General features: G+C 34.9%; 1 protein-coding gene across 1 annotated transcript; it reads right to left on the bottom strand.

Moving 5' to 3' along the window:
• Window positions 1-393: 393 nt before the first annotated feature.
• Window positions 394-747, bottom strand: LOC139868703 (uncharacterized). Its single transcript, XM_071857039.1, has one exon. It carries the CDS (start codon window positions 745-747, stop codon window positions 394-396), a length of 354 nt encoding a protein of 117 aa, XP_071713140.1.
• Between the last annotated feature and the right edge of the window lie 20,957 nt (window positions 748-21,704).

Raw genomic sequence — 21,704 nt, 5'->3', positions numbered from 1 at the left:
ATGGTTGAACTCTTTTTAAGGGCCTAACTATCTTTTAAAACCAATCATTAACGAAAGCATTGAAACACATCACGTCTCTCGGATATGGTAAACCTTGTATTCTATTATGCTTAAGAAAGTTTAGACCTTTGTGGAATGTTAATACGTCACCCAACCGAGTCGCTCAATTGGATGAGCCGTATGAACGTATATGCCTGTAGTCAGACTGCACTGACGTGTTGCAACCAAACGACACCGCACAAATAAAACCGTCCATTTCGGCCATATCACTTGGTATATTGCGGGATAATATACCATCATCCATTCTTCGGGCTCCCAAGTAAATTTGTCCCCCTTTCTATGTTGCCACTGGACTTTGAGTTGAGAAATGGACGTACGTCTCAATTGCTTTGTCTATTGATCTATTATCTTGATTGGTTCTTTTACATATCTCAACTTATCATCTACTTCAATTTCGGGGAAGGGTACATAAGTGGCTTCATCAACTAAGCACTTTCTCAATTGAGACACATGAAACATATCATGAATTGAATTACGCTCTTCGGGTAGAGATAATCTGTAAGCAACTTTTCTAAAACGTGCTACAATTTTGAATGGTCCAATATATCTTGGACTGAGCTTTCCCCGTTTGCGGAAGCGTATAATTCCTTTCCATGGTGAAACCTTTAACATCACTTTATCCCCAACTTCAAATTTTATAGGTCTCCTACGTTTGTCTGCATAAGATTTTTTCCTATCTTGGGCCATTTTTAGACGTTCACGAATTTGATCAATTTTCTCCGTGGTTTGCTGCACCACATCTGTACTACAAATCTCTTTCTGGCCTACTTCGCCCCAACAGATCAGAGTTCGACACTTTCTCCCATACAAAATTTTTTATGGAGGCATTCCAATAGATGAATGGAAACTATTATTATAGGAAAACTCCTCTAACGGAGGTGATCATCCCAGCTACCACCGAAATCTATAGCACAAGCTCGTAACATATCTTCTAGCGTTTGGATGGTACGCTCACTCTGACCATCCGTTTGGGGGTGGAGAGCTGTACTAATATGTAGTTGTGTACCCAATTCCTCTTGAAATTTTCTCCAAAATCGAGAAGTAAATCGGGTATCTCGATCAGATACAATACAAATTGGTACTTGTGTCGAGCAACAACTTCCCGAAGGTAAAGCTTCGATAATACTTCTGATGATGAAGATTCCCGGATCGGTAAGAATAAGGCACTCTTCGTCAACCGATCTACAATAACCTAAATAGCATCATTTTGTCTAGGGGTTCTCGGCAATTTAGTAATTAGATCCATTGTGATTCGCTCCCACTTTCATACAGGTATTTCCAAAGGTTGGAGTTTCCCATATGGTTGTTGATGTTCACCTTTGACCTGCAAACAAGTCATACAATTCTGAACATATTTTACGATATCACGCTTTATACCAAGCCACCAGTAATCACGTTTCAAATCTTTATACATCTTAGTAGCACCGGGATGAATAGTTTAACGACCCGTCAAAGTACACTTGACGACCATCGTTATCTTGGTCACACAGCTTGATCGAAACTCTATATGGATTTAATAAAACAACCTTGCATTCTTTATTTAAAAATAATTTCCTATAAAGGAAATCTACTGAAATGTATAAGTTTAGAAAAACTATACATAAATATTTTAACCAAAAGTTGACCAAAACAAAGTCAACAAACACCCACTATTTAATGTAACGAATTAGAATGCAAGTTAATGTTTAACAAAAGCTGCCATCATAAATATGCAGACTCTCTAAGCACAGCGGAAGCAATCAATCATGAACCTGAGAATAAAACATGCGAGTAACTGTCAACAAAAATGTTGAGTGAATTATAGGTTTAATATTTCAAACAATATTTAATTTAAATCGTAAAAATTTATGTTTGAAAACATAAAATCTCCTTTTTGGACCACAAAATTATATGCTAGAAAACATATAAAAACATTATTCCATTTACCGTGAGCCACCTGGTAACCACTTAACCATTTATTTACCCTTGCCAAACACAATAAATAATATACACTGAACAAGTGTATCTACAACAAATTACGAAGTACTAAACATTCCGATTATAAATTGCTAGCGCGACTAGCTCGAAATGGGGTTGTCAAACCCGATAGATCTATCCATAGGATTCGCGTTCACCAGTAGAAACCAGTGATTACAGTTACCAGACTAGGGAATATTTTTGTTCAACTCATAATGAATAATTTAAACCAACCTCCACTTGTGTCCAAAATATAAAATAAATTGCATGTATTCTCATCCCAAAAGATTTAAATAGAAAAATGGGACTATAACTCACCTTAATAGCAAACGAAGTAACCACACATATAAGCGAACAACAATCGAAGTAAAGTGATCAGGAATGATCACAACGTCGACCTATAAATAAAGCAGGTCGATATAAATAACTAACTTAGGTCAAGTCTTAGTATGATAGCTATTGTACATGTTGCAAGTAGACATAGAACAATACTCAACATGCATCGGTTTGATCGGAACAGCGTACGGACACACACTTTCTATTTTTAGAAAGTTTCTATTTTTACCAGGTTTCCATTTTTAGAAAGTTTCTATTTTTAGAAAGTTTCTATTTTTGGAAAGTTTTTATTTTTGAAAAGTTTCTATTTTTGGAAAGTTTCTATTTTTGGAAAGTTTCCAAATTTAGAAAGTTGCTATTTTAGGAAAGTTTATAAGTTAGGAAAATTTCCTTAATTAGAAAGTCAACAAAAGTCAACCGAAAGTCAAAGTCAACCGAAAGTCAACTCAAAAGTCAACCTTGGTCAAACATAGTCAACGTTAATTTTCAAAGTGTAAGTTATAAAAATAATATAAGTTATAACGTTTATTAAAGTTAAATATGTCTAATTATGTCATAACATAAGTTTAATTAAATTAAAATGATTTATTAAAGTTAATATAAGTTTAAATGATATAATTAATATAACATAAGTATTTAATTAATTAATTAAATATTAGTCATAATATAAGTATTATTAATTAATAATAAATTTTAAATCATATCATAAGTATTATTAATTAATAATGAATTATTAATCATATCATAAGTTTTTAATTATAATTATTAAATCATAAGTATTTAATAATTAAATTATAATTAAATAATAACTAAGCCTTATAATAATTAAATAATTAATTAATCCTTATTATAAGTCTTATTATAATAATCTCATAATATAAGTTTAATACTTATCATAAGTATTTTCCATTAATAATGAAGTATTATTAATCATATGTTTAATTAAAATGTTAATTAAATCATAAGTATTAATTAAATGATATAATAAATATATATCATAAGTTGTAAATAATAATAATTACCTTTTTTTATCATAAGTAATTAAATGATAATGAAATCCATTATTTATATCTTAAGTTTAATAATTAGTCATAAGTTTTAAATCAAAAGTTCATCGGGTCGTATCCTGAGCCCCGGGTGTCGGTTTTCGGCGAGCCTTACATATATATCCGCCTAAGCAAACCACCCGACACTTTGATACACTCAAGAACACCCCAATAATAGTCCACAAGTCGTGATGTACAGCCATTACACTACTTGGAACTTCAATTCAATCAAAAACGTGTTTTAGACGTAACGGGTGATTCGTGGCTCGGATTGAGATGACCCGAACATGAAAGTTCACCCCACCATCAGTCCTAACACACTAACACACCCTAAAGTCACCAAATATGGTCATAAAGTCTGACCAAACCTGGTTCATACCAATATCACATTTCAATCTTAACAAAATACCACTTTGATCATATCTAGGGCTCCGGGAATCGAAACGACATGAATCAGGAGTCTAAAATTAATATCTTGATGAGAGGAACTCATCTAGATACTTTATTTTAACTCTTATAACAGTCACAATATCAGAAATACACGAAATAGCTGCTGTCCTAGTTTTATCAAACCGAAAACATGTATAATCGAGCAATTCTACGCATACAATCATCAATACAACAATAAACAAGTGCTATACTATCATAATAACATCAAATACCAACATAATCAGTAGAAATGAATAATAATTGAAAAATTAGGGTTCATGAATATACCCCAATCGAAGAACAAAGGATGTAGTCGCGTAGAGAACGAAGAGTAGAATCCGGAAATGATAAAAGCCCTAATTCTTTAAGCTTGAAAAATGAAGATGATGATGATTGTATATGGTGGTGGTGACGGCAACAAGAAGAGAGGAGGAAGGAGAAGAGAGAAAAAAAAATGATTAGGTTAAATGAAAGAAATGAGCCAATTTTGATCATGTAATCTAATCTTTCAAAAATTGGCACAATACCCCCCTCCCCTTGATGATTTTGGCTGAAATATGAAGGGTGGGCCCCACTTGTGGGCCAACTTGATGCTAAGAGTATTTTCTTGTGGCCTGAATGCCCGAACGAAGCCCGCAATGCGAAAATACCGCTACGCGATTAAATATTCGGAGAGATAACAAATACGCAACGAATAAAATATATAACCACTATATATAATCATATGACATCAAAATATCATATTTAAAATAATTAGGACTTAAAAATCCCAAAAGCTTGACCGTTGGTTTGAAAACCGAAAAGATTCGCCCGATAGAAATCCGCGACACGTAGAAACGTATAACTTAAAATATGAATATAAATATTCACATAACACATAATAATTAATATATTATTACAAAAATAATAATATAGGTCATAGAAATGACGTGGCACGAATAACAGTTAACGGTCATTAAATAATTAACGGTAAAAGATAACGGAAAAAGTAGGGTCGTGACAGTACCTTCCCGTTACGGAAATTTCGTCCCGAAATTTAAGCAGGTGCAGGGGTTGACTCAGCATCTGAGAACAAATGCGGGTACTTCTGCTTCATCTGATCTTCACGCTCCCAAGTGAACTCGGGACCGTGTCTGGCGTTCCATCTAACTCAAACAATAGGAATCCTACTCGGTTTAAGAGTCTTAACCTCTCGATCCATAATTTCGACAGGTTCCTCAATAAAATGAAGTTGCTTATCAACATTAAGTTCCTCCAGAGAAATAGTCTTATCGGCCTCGGCCAAACACTTCTTTAAATTAGCTACACGAAAAACGTCATGAATAGTACTGAGTTCTTGTGGCTATTTCAAACGATAAGCCACTGGTCCAACTCTCTCAATAATCTCAAAAGGTTCAACAAAATGAGGATTCAACTTTCCCTTTTTTTCCAAAACGTATCCCCCCTTCCAAGGTGATACCTTCAACATAACACGATCACCGACCTGAAATTCAATATCGTTTCTTCTCTTATTGGCATAGCTCTTTTACCGACTTCTGTCAGTTCTCAATCTTTCCTTAATCTGTACGATCTTCTCGGTAGTCTCATGAATAATTTCTGGACCTGTGAGTTGAGCATCCCCAACCTCATTCCAACAGACAGGAGACCTACACTTTCAACCATACAGAGCTTCAAATGGTGCGGCTTTAATACTTGCATGATAGCTGTTATTATAATAAAATTCAGCTAGTGACAAATACCTATCCCACCCATTACCAAAATCAATAACACATGCTCGTAACATGTCTTCTAACATTTGAATGGTCCTTTCACTCTGACCATCCGTCTGGGGATGATAAGCGGTGCTCATATCTAACTTAGTTCCTAAGACTTCCTGTAAGGATCGCCAAAACCTTGATACAAATCGGCTGTCTCGATCTGAAATAATAGATACAGGAACACCATGTCTAGAAACAATCTCCTTCAAATACGAACGAGTAAGCTTCTCCATCGAATCCGTTTCCTTAATCGGAAAAAAGTGAGTTGACTTAGTGAGTCGATCAACAATCACCCAAATGGTATCATAGCCACCCGCAACTCTCGGTAATTTAGTAATAAAATCCATCGTAATACCTTCCCACTTCCACTCGAGAATTTCAGGTTGCACCAAAAGTCCTGACGGTTCTGATGTTCAGCTTTAACCTTAGCGCAGGTCAAACACTTAGCCACATACGTAGCCACCTCAGCTTTCAAATTAGGCCACCAATACAGCTCCTTAAGATCATGATACATCTTTCCTGAACCAGGATGAATAGAGTACCTAGACTTATGAGCCTCATCTAAAACAAGTTGTCACAGATCACCAAACTCCGGAACCCAAAGATGTCTCCCAAAATACCGAGTATCATCGGTTCGTACATCTAACTGTTTACTCAAGCCTCGGACCTTCCCGTTACAAAATTATTCTCCTTCAAGGCTTCTTGTTGAACTGCAAGAATCTGCCTTGCGAGGTTTGTTCAAATGGTCATATTCAAGGCCCTAAACATACGAGGTTCAGTCCTCTCTTTATGACTTAACGTATCGGCCATAACATTGGTCTTCCCCGGATGATACAGAAGTTCGTAATCATAATCATGCAACGTCTCAACCTATCTTCGTTGCCTCATATTCAACTGTTTTTTTTTTTTGTCAAGGATATGTTGAAGACTTTTATGATCAGTGTACACTGTACTTTTGACCCCATAAAGATAATGTCTCCAAATCTTGAGCGTAAACACAACAGCTTCCAATTCTAAATCATGGGTTGTATAATTCTATTCGTGAATCTTCAACTGACGTGATGCATATGCAATGACTTTCTTTCGCTGCATCAAAACACAACCAATGTCTTGACACGAAGCATCACAACAGATAACAAAATCATCATTACCCTCAGGTAGTGATAATATCGATGCAGAAGTTAACTTCTCCTTTAGAGTTTGGAAAGCAGACTCTTGTTCATACTTTCACTCGTACTTCTTCCCCTTATGCGTTAAAGCAGTCAGAGGTTTTGCTACTCGTGAAAAATCTTGAATGAACCTTCTATAATAGCCTGCCAAACCTAGGAACTGACGAATCTGAGTAGGAGTTTTCGGAATCTCCCACTTCTTAATCACCTCAATCTTAGCAGGATCAACTTGTATTCCCTATTTACTAATAATATGTCCAAGGAATTGAACTTCTCTTAATCAGAAGGCACACTTAGAGAACTTAGTGTACAACTCTTCTTTTCTCAATAAATCAAGCACCAACCTCAAATGTTCTTCGTGCTCCTCATCACTCTTAAAATAAATAAGGATGTCGTCGATGAAAACAATAACGAATTTGTCCAGATAGGGTCTACACACACGGTTCATGGGGTCCATGAACACAGCAGGTGCATTTATCAATCCGAACGGCATAACAAGGAATTCGAAGTGACCATAACGAGTACGGAAAGCGAGTTTCGGAATATCAGTTTCTTTAACGCGCAATTGGTGATAACCGGAACGAAGATCAATCTTAGAATAAATGGATGAACCTTGAAGTTGATCGAACAGATCATCAATTCTCGGAAGAGGATAACGGTTCTTAATTGTAAGCTTGTTCAATGCGCGATAATTAATACACCATCGGAATGAACCACCTTTGTTCTTAACAAACAAAACAGAAGCTCCCTAAGGGGACGAACTAGGACGAATGAAATATAGTTGCAACAATGAAGGAAGAAATATATGGAGTAGTCACATCGGTGGCATAGATATTTAAGGCAATTCTCTCAAAGGAGATAACGAGGATCATGGACTTCAAAGTAAATTTTCATTACATTTCCGAAAGGAAGACGTACGAAATGTGTGATATTTCAACGAGAGTGTACTTCCTTGTACAATGAGCGGGGAAATCTAGGATTCATCCATATTCTTAAATTTATGAGCAGATGAAAAGAACGTGAATCATGGGTTATACATAATGGCCGCCTCTAGGTGAGATGAATCTCCAAAAATAATTTCGTGCACCTCAAAGTATTGAATCTTAGGATTGATGTTTATGAGGGTGTTGTGGTTGACAGCGAATATTAAAAGTAGAAACTCCTCAAACGGTCTAGTGAAATATATATGCATGATACCCACTATAACAACAGTTGGGGTAGAAACCCACCTAACGCCTTTTCTACAATAGGGTGACCACCGAGTGTACCCCAGAAAATTGATTTATCGGCCCGCATTTCGGCCATGTCCAACCATAAGAGGGGAAAATTTTATGAGCGCAAAGACTTTCCTACAAATTTTGTAAAAGCGGAATCCAAAGTGGTGTAAGAGTTTCTATCAATAAACTTAAGGGTAAGTTTCATCCTTAAACGGAGGATGAGAAGAACTGTGATCCAAACACTCTGTAGGGTAATGCGAAAATTTGATAAAATCAATCAAAGGAGTTTTGAAAAAGCTTTAAACATTTGATGTGACAACATAAACGGAATGAAGTTCTTAGTAAATTTAGAAGTATGTACAACGTGTACCATTTTATATAAAACAAATTGACTTAGTCAAAACAGCTCAATAAATGAGTGGTCTTAAAATAATTTTGTAGGTATAATTTAGTATATACTAGCCAAAATAGGTAAGGGTAAATTTATTCATTTGAATCCATATATACATATATGATTTTTATAAATTGTATACATGACAAAATATTTCATTATATCTATTCACCCATAAATCCCGTGAGAACCGCCTAATTAAACAAATGTGTAAAACTCCCGATGATAAACAGAGTATCTGTATTTCAGAGGTTACAAGTTGAAGTAAGATCGTGAAAGATTGAGTAAATGACTTGAATCGCCGTGCGACATTTGACCAACAAATGTTACGAGGTCATGTAAACCAATGAGTTAAATGTTATTTTGACTATTATCAGGACAGAAGTCCTTGGGCCAAAACTGTTCCCGAGCGAAGCAGTTGCTAACAAGCGAGTTATGGAGGATAGGGCATGAGATAGATAATCTGATTAAAACGAGCTTCTCGTATATCAACAAATAAGATAATAAATATCTTCCCTACCCATGTAATACATCAGAATTTCTGAATGAGTAGTGTAAAAATTTTCTTTGACTCGCTTTCTATTCCTCATGTCACAATATTGGGACTTCTTTATGAATTAACGTAATATAATCACGTTGGCCTGACGCCATTATATTTCACTAATTCATAGCTCCATTCCAATAGCACTACATGAGGTCAGGACACGCGATCAACTTCGGATTTCCACACAATTTCTCTAAAACATTTTCTTAAACAATGTGCTAAGGATAGCACAAGAGACAAAACATCATAAGTAACAAATAGGAGTAACAATGACATAGAAATGTCTTCAAAGTGCCAAAAATCTCTAAAAGTCAAGAATGACGTCTTCCGGCTCAAAAACCAAAGCACAACGGCACAACGGCACAAAGACACGTAATATAACAAGAATGTTATATACCTAAACATAATAGCTGACATTGAAATGCCGAGCATTTAGAAGTCAAGAATGACATCTCGCGTAAGATAACTCAAACATTATATATACATAACCATAATAGATGACATAGAAATGTCGAGAATTTCAGAAGTCAAGAATGACACCCCTCGGTTTCACTACCCGAGGTGTTCTTATAAGGATAAGTTCGCACGAGTCGGAGACTACGTTTAAATTGGAATGGGAGTTAAACATAATAGGGATGTATGTATGATAACAATATACATACCAATACGATGCAAATAATCACATATAATAATACATTATAGGCCGGGCTGTAGACTAGACTCACTAATGCACCCTATTGACTCGGGTAACGACATCAATGCAGCCTAATTCCCTACAACCTGGCTCTGATACCAACTTTAACGACCCGTCAAAGTACACTTGACGACCATCGTTATCTTGGTCCCACAACTTGATCGAAACTCTATATGAATTTAATAAAACAACCTTGCATTCTTTATTTAAAAATAATTTCCTATAAAGGAAATCTACTTAAATGTATAAGTTTAGAAAAACTATACATAAATATTTTAACCAAAAGTTGACCAAAACAAAGTCAACAAACACCTACTATTTAATGTAACGAAATAGAATGCAAGTTAATGTTTAACAAAAGCTGCCATCATAAATATGCAGACTCTCTAAGCACAGCGGAAGCAATCAATCATGAACCTGAGAATAAAACATGCGAGTAACTGTCAACAAAAATGTTGAGTGAATTATAGGTTTAATATTTCAAACAATATTTAATTTAAACCGTAAAAATTTATGTTTGAAAACATAAAATCTCCTTTTTGGACCACAAAATTATATGCTAGAAAACATATAAAAACATTATTCCATTTACCATGAGCCACCTGGTAACCACTTAATCATTTATTTACCCTTGCCAAACACAATAAATAATATACACCGAACAAGTGTATCTACAACAAATTACGAAGTACTAAACATTCCGATTATAAATTGCTAGCGCGACTAGCTCGAAATGGGGTTGTCAAAACCGATAGATCTATCCATAGGATTCGCGTTCACCAGTAGAAACCAGTGATTACAGTTACCAGACTAGGGAATATTTTTGTTCAACTCACAATGAATAATTTAAACCAACCTCCACTTGTGTCCAAAATATAAAATAAATTGCATGTATTCTCATCCCAAAAGATTTAAATAGAAAAATGGGACTATAACTCACCTTAATAGCAAACGAAGTAACCACACATATAAGCGAACAGCAATCGAAGTAAAGTGATCAGGAATGATCACAACGCCGACCTATAAATAAAGCAGGTCGATATAAATAACTAACTTAGGTCAAGTCTTAGTATGATAGCTATTGTACATGTTGCAAGTAGACATAGAACAATACTCAACATGCATCGGTTTGATCGGAACAGCGTACGGACACACACTTTCTATTTTTAGAAAGTTTCTATTTTTAGCAGATGTCCATTTTTGGAAAGTTTCTATTTTTAGAAAGTTTCTATTTTTGGAAAGTTTTTATTTTTGGAAAGTTTCTATTTTTGGAAAGTTTCCAAATTTAGAAAGTTGCTATTTTAGGAAAGTTTATAAGTTAGGAAAATTTTCTTAATTAGAAAGTCAACAAAAGTCAACCGAAAGTCAAAGTCAACCGAAAGTCAACTCAAAAGTCAACCTTGGTCAAACATAGTCAACGTTAATTTTAAAAGTGTAAGTTATAAAAATAATATAAGTTATAACGTTTATTAAAGTTAAATATGTCTAATTATGTCATAACATAAGTTTAATTAAATTAAAATAATTTATTAAAGTTAATATAAGTTTAAATGATATAATTAATATAACATAAGTATTTAACTAATTAATTAAATATTAGTCATAATATAAGTATTATTAATTAATAATAAATTTTAAATCATATCATAAGTATTATTAATTAATAATGAATTATTAATCATATCATAAGTTTCTAATTATAATTATTAAATCATAAGTATTTAATGATTAAATTATAATTAAATAATAACTAAGCCTTATAATAATTAAATAATTAATTAATCCTTATTATAAGTCTTATTATAATAATCTCATAATATAAGTTTAATACTTATCATAAGTATTTTCCATTAATAATGAAGTATTATTAATCATATGTTTAATTAAAATATTAATTAAATCATAAGTATTAATTAAATGATATAATAAATATATATCATAAGTTGTAAATAATAATAATTACCTTTTTTTATCATAAGTAATTAAATGATAATGAAATCCATTATTAATATCATAAGTTTAATAATTAGTCATAAGTTTTAAATCAAAAGTTCATCGGGTCGTATCCTGAGCCCCGGGTGTCGGTTTTCGGCGAGCCTTACATATATATCCGCATAAGCAAACCACCCGACACTTTGATACACTCAAGAACACCCCAAGAACAGTCCACAAGTCGTGATGTACAGCCATTACACTACTTGGAACTTTAATTCAATCAAAAACGTGTTTTAGACGTAACGGGTGATTCGTGGCTCGGATTGAGATGACCCGAACATGAAAGTTCGCCCCACCATCAGTCCTAACACACTAACACACCCTAAAGTCACCAAATATGGTCATAAAGTCGGACCAAACCTGGTTCATACCAATATCACATTTCAATCTTAACAAAATACCACTTTGATCATATCTAGGGCTCCGGGAATCGAAACGACATGAATCCGGAGTCTAAAATTAATGTCTTGATGAGAGGAACGCATATAGATACTTTAACTCTTATAACAGTCACAATATCAGAAATACACGAAATAGCTGCTGTCCCAATTTTATCAAACCGAAAACATGTATAATCGAGCAACATACAATCATCAATACAACAATACACAAGTGCTATACTATCATAATAACATCAAATACCAACATAATCAGTAGAAATGAATAATAATTGAAAAATTAGGGTTCATGAATATACCCCAATCAAAGAACAAAGGATGTAGTCGCGTAGAGAACGAAGAGTAGAATCCGGAAATGATAAAAGCCCTAATTCTTTAAGCTTGAAAAATGAAGATGATGATGATTGTATATGGTGGTGGTGACGGCAACAAGAGGAGAGGAGGAAGGAGAAGAGAGAAAAAAAAATGATTAGGTTAAATGAAAGAAATGAGCCAATTTTGATCATGTAATCTAATCTTTCAAAAATTGGCACAATACCCCCCTCCCCTTGATGATTTCGGCTGAAATATGAAGGGTGGGCCCCACTTGTGGGCCAACTTGATGCTAAGAGTATTTTCTTGTGGCCCGAATGCCCGAACGAAGCCCCCAACGCGAAAATACCGCTACGCGATTAAATTCGGAGAGATAACAAATACGCGACGAATAAAATATATAACCACTATATATAATCATATGATATCAAAATATCATATTTAAAATAATTAGGACTTAAAAATCCCAAAAGCTTGACCGTTAGTTTGAAAACTGAAAAGATTCGCCCGATAGAAATCCGCGACACGTAGAAACGTATAACTTAAAATATGAATATAAATATTCACATAACACATAATAATTAATATATTATTACAAAAATAATAATATAGGTCATAGAAATGACGTGGCACGAATAACAGTTAACGGTCGTTAAATAATTAACGGTAAAAGATAACGGAAAAAGTAGGGTCGTGACAAATAGAATATTTTGATTTATGAGCTCCCTCAAGCAACATTTGTTTGACTCCCACCGTTTTAGGAATCCATACTCTACTATATCGAGTTTTTAAGCCTCGAGTATCTTCTATCAACTCTTCCACTTGACCCTTAACGCGTTCAGCATTAATGTTTTGAGGTTCTAATGCACTAATTTGTGCAGTTCGAATCTCATCCATTATGGCAGGAGTAACTACCATAGCTAAACAATTAACCTTCAACACTGGGTGAATCAACTTTCTACTGAGACCATCAGCAACAATGTTGGCTTTTCCCGAGTGGTATAAAATATCACAGTCATAGTCTTTAACTAGATCTAACCATCTTCTCTGCCGGTTATTAAGATCTCGTTGGTCAAAGAAATATTTTAGTTTTTTATGATCTGTGTAGATATCGAATTTAACGCCGTAAAGGTAATGTCGCCAAATCTTTAAAGCAAAAACTACAGCAGCCAGCTCCAGATCATGTGTTGGATAATTCTTTTCATGTGGTTTCAGTTGTCGAGAAGCATAGGCAATAACCTTTCCCCTCTGCATAAGGACACATCCCAACCCACGTTTAGAAGCATCACAATAAACTACCATGTCTTCATTGCCATCAGGTAGTACTAGGATAGGTGCTTGAACAATTTTCTCCTTAAGCAATTGAAAAGCTTCCTCTTGCTTACTTTTCCATTTCCACTGTACATTCTTCCTCGTTAATTTTGTTAAAGGAGTGGAAATTCTTGAAAAATCCTTAATGAACCAGCGGTAATAACCCGCCAAGCCAAGAAAACTCCTGATCTCAGTAGGACTCGTAGGTGGGTCCCACTTTGTCACTGCTTCAACCTTTGAGGATCAACCTGGATACCATCGGCATTGATCACGTGTCCAAGGAATTGGACTTCCCGTAGCTAGAATTCAAATTTAGAGAACTTTGCATATAGCTTCTCTTGCCTCAAAGTTTGTAACATCTGCCTCAACTCTACAACATGATCCTCCTTGCTCCTTGAGTAGATAAGGATATCATCAATAAAGACAATCACCGACTTATCCAACATGGATCAAAAAACGCGATTCATTAAGTCCATGAATGCGGCAGGAGCATTTGTCAACCCAAATGGCATGACCACAAATTTAAAATGGCCATATCGGGTACGAAAAGCTGTCTTTGGTATATCTTCCTCCTTTACTTTCAACTGATGATAACCTGATCTCAAATCAATCTTAGAGAAAAAGTTAGCTCCCTGTAATTGGTCAAACAAATCATCAACTCGAGGTAAAGGATATCTATTTTTTATAGTTACTTTATATAACTCTCGATAGTTAATACACATCCTCATGGAACCATCTTTCTTCTTTACAAATAATACGGGAGCACCCTACGGTGAACTACTAGAGCAAATGAAACCCTTATCAAGTAATTCCGGGAGTTGGTTCATCATTTCTTGCATTTCAGTTGGAGCCAATCGGTACGGGCTTTTAGCTATAGGTGCTGCTCCAGGCATCAAATCAATTCGAAATTCCACTTGTCTATGTGGCGGAACACCGGGTAGTTCATTCGGAAAGACATCGGGAAACTCATTAACAATTGTATATTTTGCAACTCCTTCACAACTTCAGTCGTATTGACAACATGTGCTAAAAAGGCTTGACACCCACGTGACAAGAATCGTTTCGTCTTTGCATAGGTACAAACCGGAATTACTCGCTTTGTCCGCTCACCATGAATAGTAATAATTTCACTTGGGGATCGCAACATGAGAATCTTTTTATGACATTTAATAGTCCCTTTATTCTTCCCCAACCAGTCCCTTTATTCTTCCCCAAACAATCAATCCCCACGACAACATGAAATTCTCCTAGGTGCATAGGAATTAAATCGATCTTAAACTTCTCATTTTCAATCTCTAATACACATTCCCTATACATTTCACTCACAATCACTAATTTGTCAGCAGCCACCTTGTTGGAAAATGATCTGATGAGTCAAAATGTTTTTGCAGGAGTTTAGAGTCTGAATGTTAGAGTCTGGAGTTGCAGAATCTGTTTGTGTGAACGGTTTAATTACTTGGTAAAGAAGCTATGGGAATTCTGGAGATCTGGATAAATATTTAGAAGATCACGTTTTGATTTGATATTATCTCTAGAAGATAAACACTGATTTGTTTAGAATATTAATAAGTTTTAGTTTATCTTTTCCTATCTTTTAGTCAAGTAGTTTTGGAAACCAAATCTTGGAGATTTGGTTTAACCTTGTATAAATAGGGGTACGATGTTCATTGTATTTTGTATCTCTCAAGCACGATTACTTTGTCTTTCATATTATATATCATTCGTGTTCTCTCAATTTTGTTCATATAATTTGTATCTATTGTTTATTGAGAGTTTAGTGTTCATAATCAAGTTATTGTGAACTAATAACTGGTATCAGAGCGGGTTTGGTGTAAATCCAACTTGGTAATCTTAAAACGATCCATACTTTGATTTAAGATGTCTACCAGTTCCATCCCAACTCCAGTTATGGCTGGAAAAGGTGTGCCAATTTTCGATGGCACAGACTTTGCAACTTGGAAGCTAAAAGTTCTATGGTTTCTTGGTTCGATTCATGAAGATGCTGAACAAGTTCTTACAGTAGGACCTATTATACCTGGTACAATGGTTGAAGCTGTTCCTGCTACAAGTACTGCTGCTGCTCAACCTGCTTATCTTCGTGAAAAACCAAGAGATAAGTGGACAGAAGCAGAAGCCATAAAGTTCAAGCTTGATAGCAAGATAAGAAGTATTATAGGTAATGGTGTTACTGTTCCAATTCTCAGGAAGATCAGTCATGCTAAAACTGCAAAAGCTATGTGGGATCTCTTGCTTAATGACTATGAAGGTGTCACAGTTGTTAAGACTCAGAAGAAAAAGAATCTGATAAGGTGTTATGAAAATTTTGCTGCTCAGCCTAAAGAATCATTGAGTGATCTTCATTCAAGATTCCAGGTTCTGATTAATGATCTTGAAAGTGTTGGTGTAGAGAAAACACAACAAGTGTTGTGTCAAAAGTTCATTGAACTGTTACCTTCAAACTTTGAATCTGTGATTACATCAATGGTAATCAGTGAAAAGATAGACACTTATGAACTAAGTGAGTTGTTTGGCATATTGTCAAACTTTGAAGAATCACAGTTGAAGAACAAGATCAATGCTAAGAGAGTTGTTAAAGATCCAGAAGCTGCATTGATAGCTACTACTAAGAAGAACAAGCAATTGTTCTCTAGTTACTCTAGTAGGGTTGATTCTGAAAGTGATGAGACCTCTGATGATAGTGATTCTGATGTAGATGAGGAGATTCAGGATCTGGAAAGTCAAGTGGCTCTTTTGACTCAAAGGATTGAGCAGAAGAAGTTTGGTTTTAAGAAGGGTAAAGGCAAGAGTTCTTTTGATCCAAAGAAAGCTAAATGTTTCAAGTGTGGCAAGGTAGGTCATATAGCTGCTGATTGCTGGTCCAAGAGTGAAGGAGGTTCAAGTTTCAACAAACCTGTTGACAAAGCAAGAAAGTATAAACTCAAGTACAAGAAGATGAAAGGTGAAGCAGAAAAGTTGAAGAATAAAGAACAGGAGAAAGCATTGTACACAGAAGCATGGGAAGATGAAGATTCATCATCTGATGATGAAGAGGATAAGTGTCTGATGGCTATAATTGAAAAGGATAGTGAGTCTAGCAAGTTTGAGGAAGATTTGAAAGCTATTGAGAAGATGGATAAAGACTCTACTTGTAACAAAGGTTCTGCCTATAAGGTACAAAACTTTGTAAACTATCTTAATAATGAAAAAGTGAGAATGTTTCAGTATTTGTTGCTTGATTTCAATTGGTGCTTAGAAGATAGTGACAGGTTAAGAACACAGATCATTGAGCTTAAGAACACCATCAAAGATAAAGATGCTGAAATTAAAGTATTAAAAGAATGTGAGGTAGAACTTGACACATACAAAATGGCATATTCAGAAGAAACTAAACGGTTAAATACTGAATTAGGAAGATCAATTAAAAAGGCAAACCATTATGAAAATATTTGCAAATCTTGGTGTGTTTCTTCCAAAAAGAATTCTGATGCTATTGCTAAGCAAGTACCAAATGATGTCAAAGCTATACTTGGTGAAAACTACACATTAGATAATAATGTGGAAGTTGATCCTATTATATTTAAGCCTGACATTTTACCAAATACTTTTATAAAATTTGATGGTGAGAGAAAAATTTTAACTAATGCTTTTGTAAGATCAACTGAGTTTGTAAAATCATTAGAACCTGTTAAACCTTCAGAGACTATAATTTTAGACTGTAGAAATCCATCAGAGTCTGAACTATTGAAACCTTCAGACTCTAACAGTTTAGTCTCTAAAAGTGAAAGTGTATGTTCTGACCTAGAATCTGACACCCAAGAATCAAGTAGCATAAGTGATACTGAATCATCTTCTGATAGTGTCACTTGTCCAGATCCTAAATGGTCAACTAAAAGAAAGTCAAAGTCAAAACAGGCTAAGACTATTAAAAAACTGAAAAGGAGAATTTCAAAGCTTAGTGAAAGATTAAAGGGTCAAGAAAAATTCTCAAAATCATCTTGTTTTCCTGAAAATTTCAAAAAGGTATGGAAACCTAAAGTTTGTGAAAATAAAGGTGTTTTGAAAACAGTGATGGATAAGTTGATCTGGATTGGTAACAAAGCTTTTGTATGGAGAGTTAAATACACTCCATCTGAACCCACTGCAAAGTGGGTTCCCCCTAAGATTTAATCATTTTTCTTTTGCTTGTGTCTTGTGTAGCAGGGTAATAAGTGGTATTTAGACAGTGGTTGCTCAAGACACATGACTGGATGCAAAGAGCATCTTGTAGGGTTTGTAGAAGAAAAGGGTCCTTCTGTGAGATATGGTGATAATTCTGTTGCAAAAACTATTGGTTATGGTACTGTTATTGCTGGAAGTGTGTCATTCAAGAAAGTTGCTTTAGTTGAAGGGTTAAAGCATAATCTGCTAAGTGTGAGTCAAATTGCTGATGAAGATTGTGAGATCAGAATAAGAAAGAAAGCTGGAATTATTTATGATCCTAAAGGAAGACCAACTCTTGTTGCCTGGAGATTTCAAAATGTGTATATGCTGGATTTGGATTCTGTTGATTCTGAAATTGAAACATGCTTGTATTCTCAGTCTGTTCCAGAACTTAATTGGCTTTGGCATAAAAGGCTATCTCATCTGAATTTTAAAAATATTAATGAGCTTTCCAAAAAGAAGCTTGTTAGAGGTTTGCCTCAGCAACCTTTCAAGAAAGATAAACCTTGTTCTGCTTGCATTATGGGTAAACAAACCAAAACAAAGTTTCCCTCAAAATCCCTAGCTACTATTAGTGATCCACTTCATATGCTTCATATGGATCTTTTTGGTCCAATGAACACTAGTAGTCTAGGTGGGAAAAGATACACTTTGGTTGTTGTTGATGAGTATTCAAGGTTTACCTGGGTTATCTTTTTAGCTGCAAAGAGTGATGCTCCTGAAGAAATCATTAATTTAATCAAGAAAGAGCAGGTTCAAAAAGGTGTTCTTGTTAAACAATTGAGAAGTGACCATGGCACTGAGTTCAAGAATGTTACTTTAATTGAATTTTGTGAAGAATCTGGAATTGGTCAAAATTTCTCAGCTGTTAGAACTCCACAACAGAATGGAGTTGCTGAGAGAAGAAATAGAACACTTATTGAGGCAGCCAGAACCATGTTATGTCAATCAAATGTTGCACTCAGATTCTGGGCAGAAGCTGTCAATACAGCTTGTTATACTCAAAACAGGTCATTAATTGTGAAGAGACATGGCAAAACTCCCTATGAATTGTATCATAAAAAGGTGCCTACTATTCATTACTTTCATGTATTTGGATGTAAGTGCTATATTTTGAATCAAAGGGATCAGCTTGAAAAGATGAGGCCAAAATCTGATGAAGGTGTGTTTATTGGTTATTCTTCTGTGTCTAAAGCATATAGAGTGTATAATAAGAGGAGGATGAAGATTGAAGAATCCATTAATGTTTCCTTTGATGAAAGTCCCTTTGAAATGGATCAATCCTCTAGTTCTGAGCATTCTGCACTTGGTGAATTGTCAAATTTAATTTCTGGTAACAGTACTCAGACTCTAGATTCAGAGTCTGAGACAGATGAATTTAATTTGTCTGGACTGAAACATTCTGCAGATAATGTTCTCACTGAAGAAGTTCAACAAGAAGATGAGCCAATTGTTATTCATGAAGATGATCAACCTTCCAATACTACTGTGAATCCTGTTGTTCCTATTAGAAAATCTTCTAGAAATATTGTTATTCCAAAGCATCTTGAAGATTATGTTGTAGATCCTACTGGTTTACCTAAAACTGGTTCTTCATCTCAGACACCTGTGTCTGATTTTGCAATTGCTAATTATTGTTTCTTCTCAAATTTTCTTTCACTCATTGAACCCAAAGAAGTAGATGAAGCATTGTCAGATAATGATTGGGTTGAAGCTATGACTGAAGAATTGACAGAGTTTGAAAGAAATGATGTGTGGGAATTGGTTCCAAAACCTGAAGGTAAAACTGCAATTGGCACTAAGTGGGTTTATAGAAACAAGGTTGATAAAGATGGTATTGTGGTTAGAAACAAAGCAAGGTTGGTGGCTCAAGGGTATAGACAAGAAGAAGGTATAGATTATGATGAGACATTTGCTCCTGTTGCTAGAATTGAAGCAATCAGATTGTTTCTAGCTTATGCCTCAGATAAAGACTTTGTGGTGTTTCAAATGGATGTGAAGAGTGCTTTTCTGAATGGTATTTTGCAAGAAGAGGTGTATGTGAAACAACCTCCTGGTTTCAAAAATAAGAAGTTTCCAAAGCATGTTTACAGGTTGAAGAAAGCTTTGTATGGTCTGAAACAAGCTCCCAGAGCCTGGTATGATACTCTGTCAACATTTCTTCTAGAAAAGAAATTTTCTAGAGGAGCTATTGACAAGACTCTATTCATCAAAAAGGAGAAAGGTGATGTGTTACTGGTTCAAATTTATGTTGATGACATTATTTTTGGGTCTACTAATCCAACTTTGAGAAAATGGTTTTCAGATATAATGTCAAAAGAATATAGGATGAGTAATTTGTGTACTCTAAACTATTTTCTTGGGCTTCAAATTAAGCAAAGTCAAGAGGGTATTTTTATTAACCAAAGTAATTATGTTTCTGATATGCTTACTAAGTTTGGTTTTAAAAATTGTTCCACTTTAAGAACCCCAATGAGTATTTCTGAAAAGCTTGATAAAGATGAATCTGGAAAACCAACTTGTCAATCAACCTATAGAGGTATGATTGGATCTTTGTTATACTTAACTGCTAGTAGACCTGATATAATGTTTGCTACATGTATGTGTGCACGTTATCAGTCAGATCCTAAAGAGTCTCATTATAAGGCTGTGAAAAGAATTTTTAGATACCTGAAAGGTACTCCTAACCTGGGTCTTTGGTATGCTAAAGACTCAGGGTTTGATCTAATTGGTTATACAGATGCAGACTATGCAGGTTGTAAGTTAGACAGAAAAAAGCACATCTGGTGGTTGTCAATTGTTAGGTGGCAAATTGGTGAGCTGGTCAAGTAAAAAGCAGAATTCAGTTGCTACTTCAACAGCAGAAGCTGAATATGTAGCTGCAGGGAGTTGTTGTGCTCAATTGCTTTGGATGCAACATCAGTTATTGGATTTTGGATTATCATTAACCAAAACTCCAATCATGTGTGATAATGAAAGTGCTATTGCTATTACTGAAAATCCAGTGTTTCATTCCAGGACTAAGCATATAGAGTTCAGGCATCATTTTATAAGAGATTGTGTTGAGAAAGGCAAAGTGGTGTTAAAACATATTGGCACAAAAGATCAATTGGCAGATATTTTCACTAAAGCACTTCCTGAAGAAAGGCATTTTTATCTTCTTGGACAACTTGGAATGTTAAATCCATCAGCTGAAATGTTGTCCAGTAATGAAATTTCTTGAGTCTGAATTATTTTCTTAGAGTCTGGGTGACGTAATATTGTTCAGAGTCTGAGAAAGTTTACTCAAGTGTATTTTTTTTGTATAAATTTGTTTCCTTCTTCAGTCAAATAAAGTTTTTTTTTTAAATTTCATTTTTAGGTTAAAGTTTTTTTTTTCTTCTTTATTCTATTTCCTAAAATAAAAGGGTCAAATTTGGTATTAATGAAGGGAGTTAATGGTAAATTTTTTTTTTTTTTTGAAAATTTTGGTCAGGAGTATTAATTTGATAATGATTGTGTCAATCTTTTTGATAACTTTCTGTTATGATGCATTGGGTCAATCTTGACCGTACAGACCAACCTGCAGATTCTGAGCAATCGAAGTCTGAGTTGTTACCGCAGAATTGAATTGAATTGATTGTACAAATTGCCATTCTCGAGTATCTTTTCCGCCCTACACCGACACCGGGTTTAGTTGGCTCGGTAATTTTACTCGACGTGTGGTTGTTTCGAAACAGGGAACAACTTTGAATACACAAGCTTGTAACCCGCGGATGAACCGCACACTAGAGCCTTATTGGGGCTAAAACCAATAACGAGAGCCTTTTTGGTATCATTGGAATTAACGGTATACTCCATCCCATGATGTTACACAGACAGAGCAGGCAGAAGGGATGGATGAGGAAAT

Source organism: Rutidosis leptorrhynchoides, chromosome 9 (genome assembly GCF_046630445.1).
Source record: "Rutidosis leptorrhynchoides isolate AG116_Rl617_1_P2 chromosome 9, CSIRO_AGI_Rlap_v1, whole genome shotgun sequence".
Classification (NCBI taxonomy): Eukaryota; Viridiplantae; Streptophyta; class Magnoliopsida; order Asterales; family Asteraceae; genus Rutidosis; species Rutidosis leptorrhynchoides.
The sequence above is the reverse complement of the archived record's forward strand: the minus strand, read 5'-3'. Positions and strand labels throughout refer to the sequence as shown.

What these genes read in the sequence shown, in the direction of transcription:
- LOC139868703 (XM_071857039.1), bottom strand. Translation starts at nt 747, where the DNA reads ATGGCCCAAGATAGGAAAAAATCTTATGCAGACAAACGTAGGAGACCT.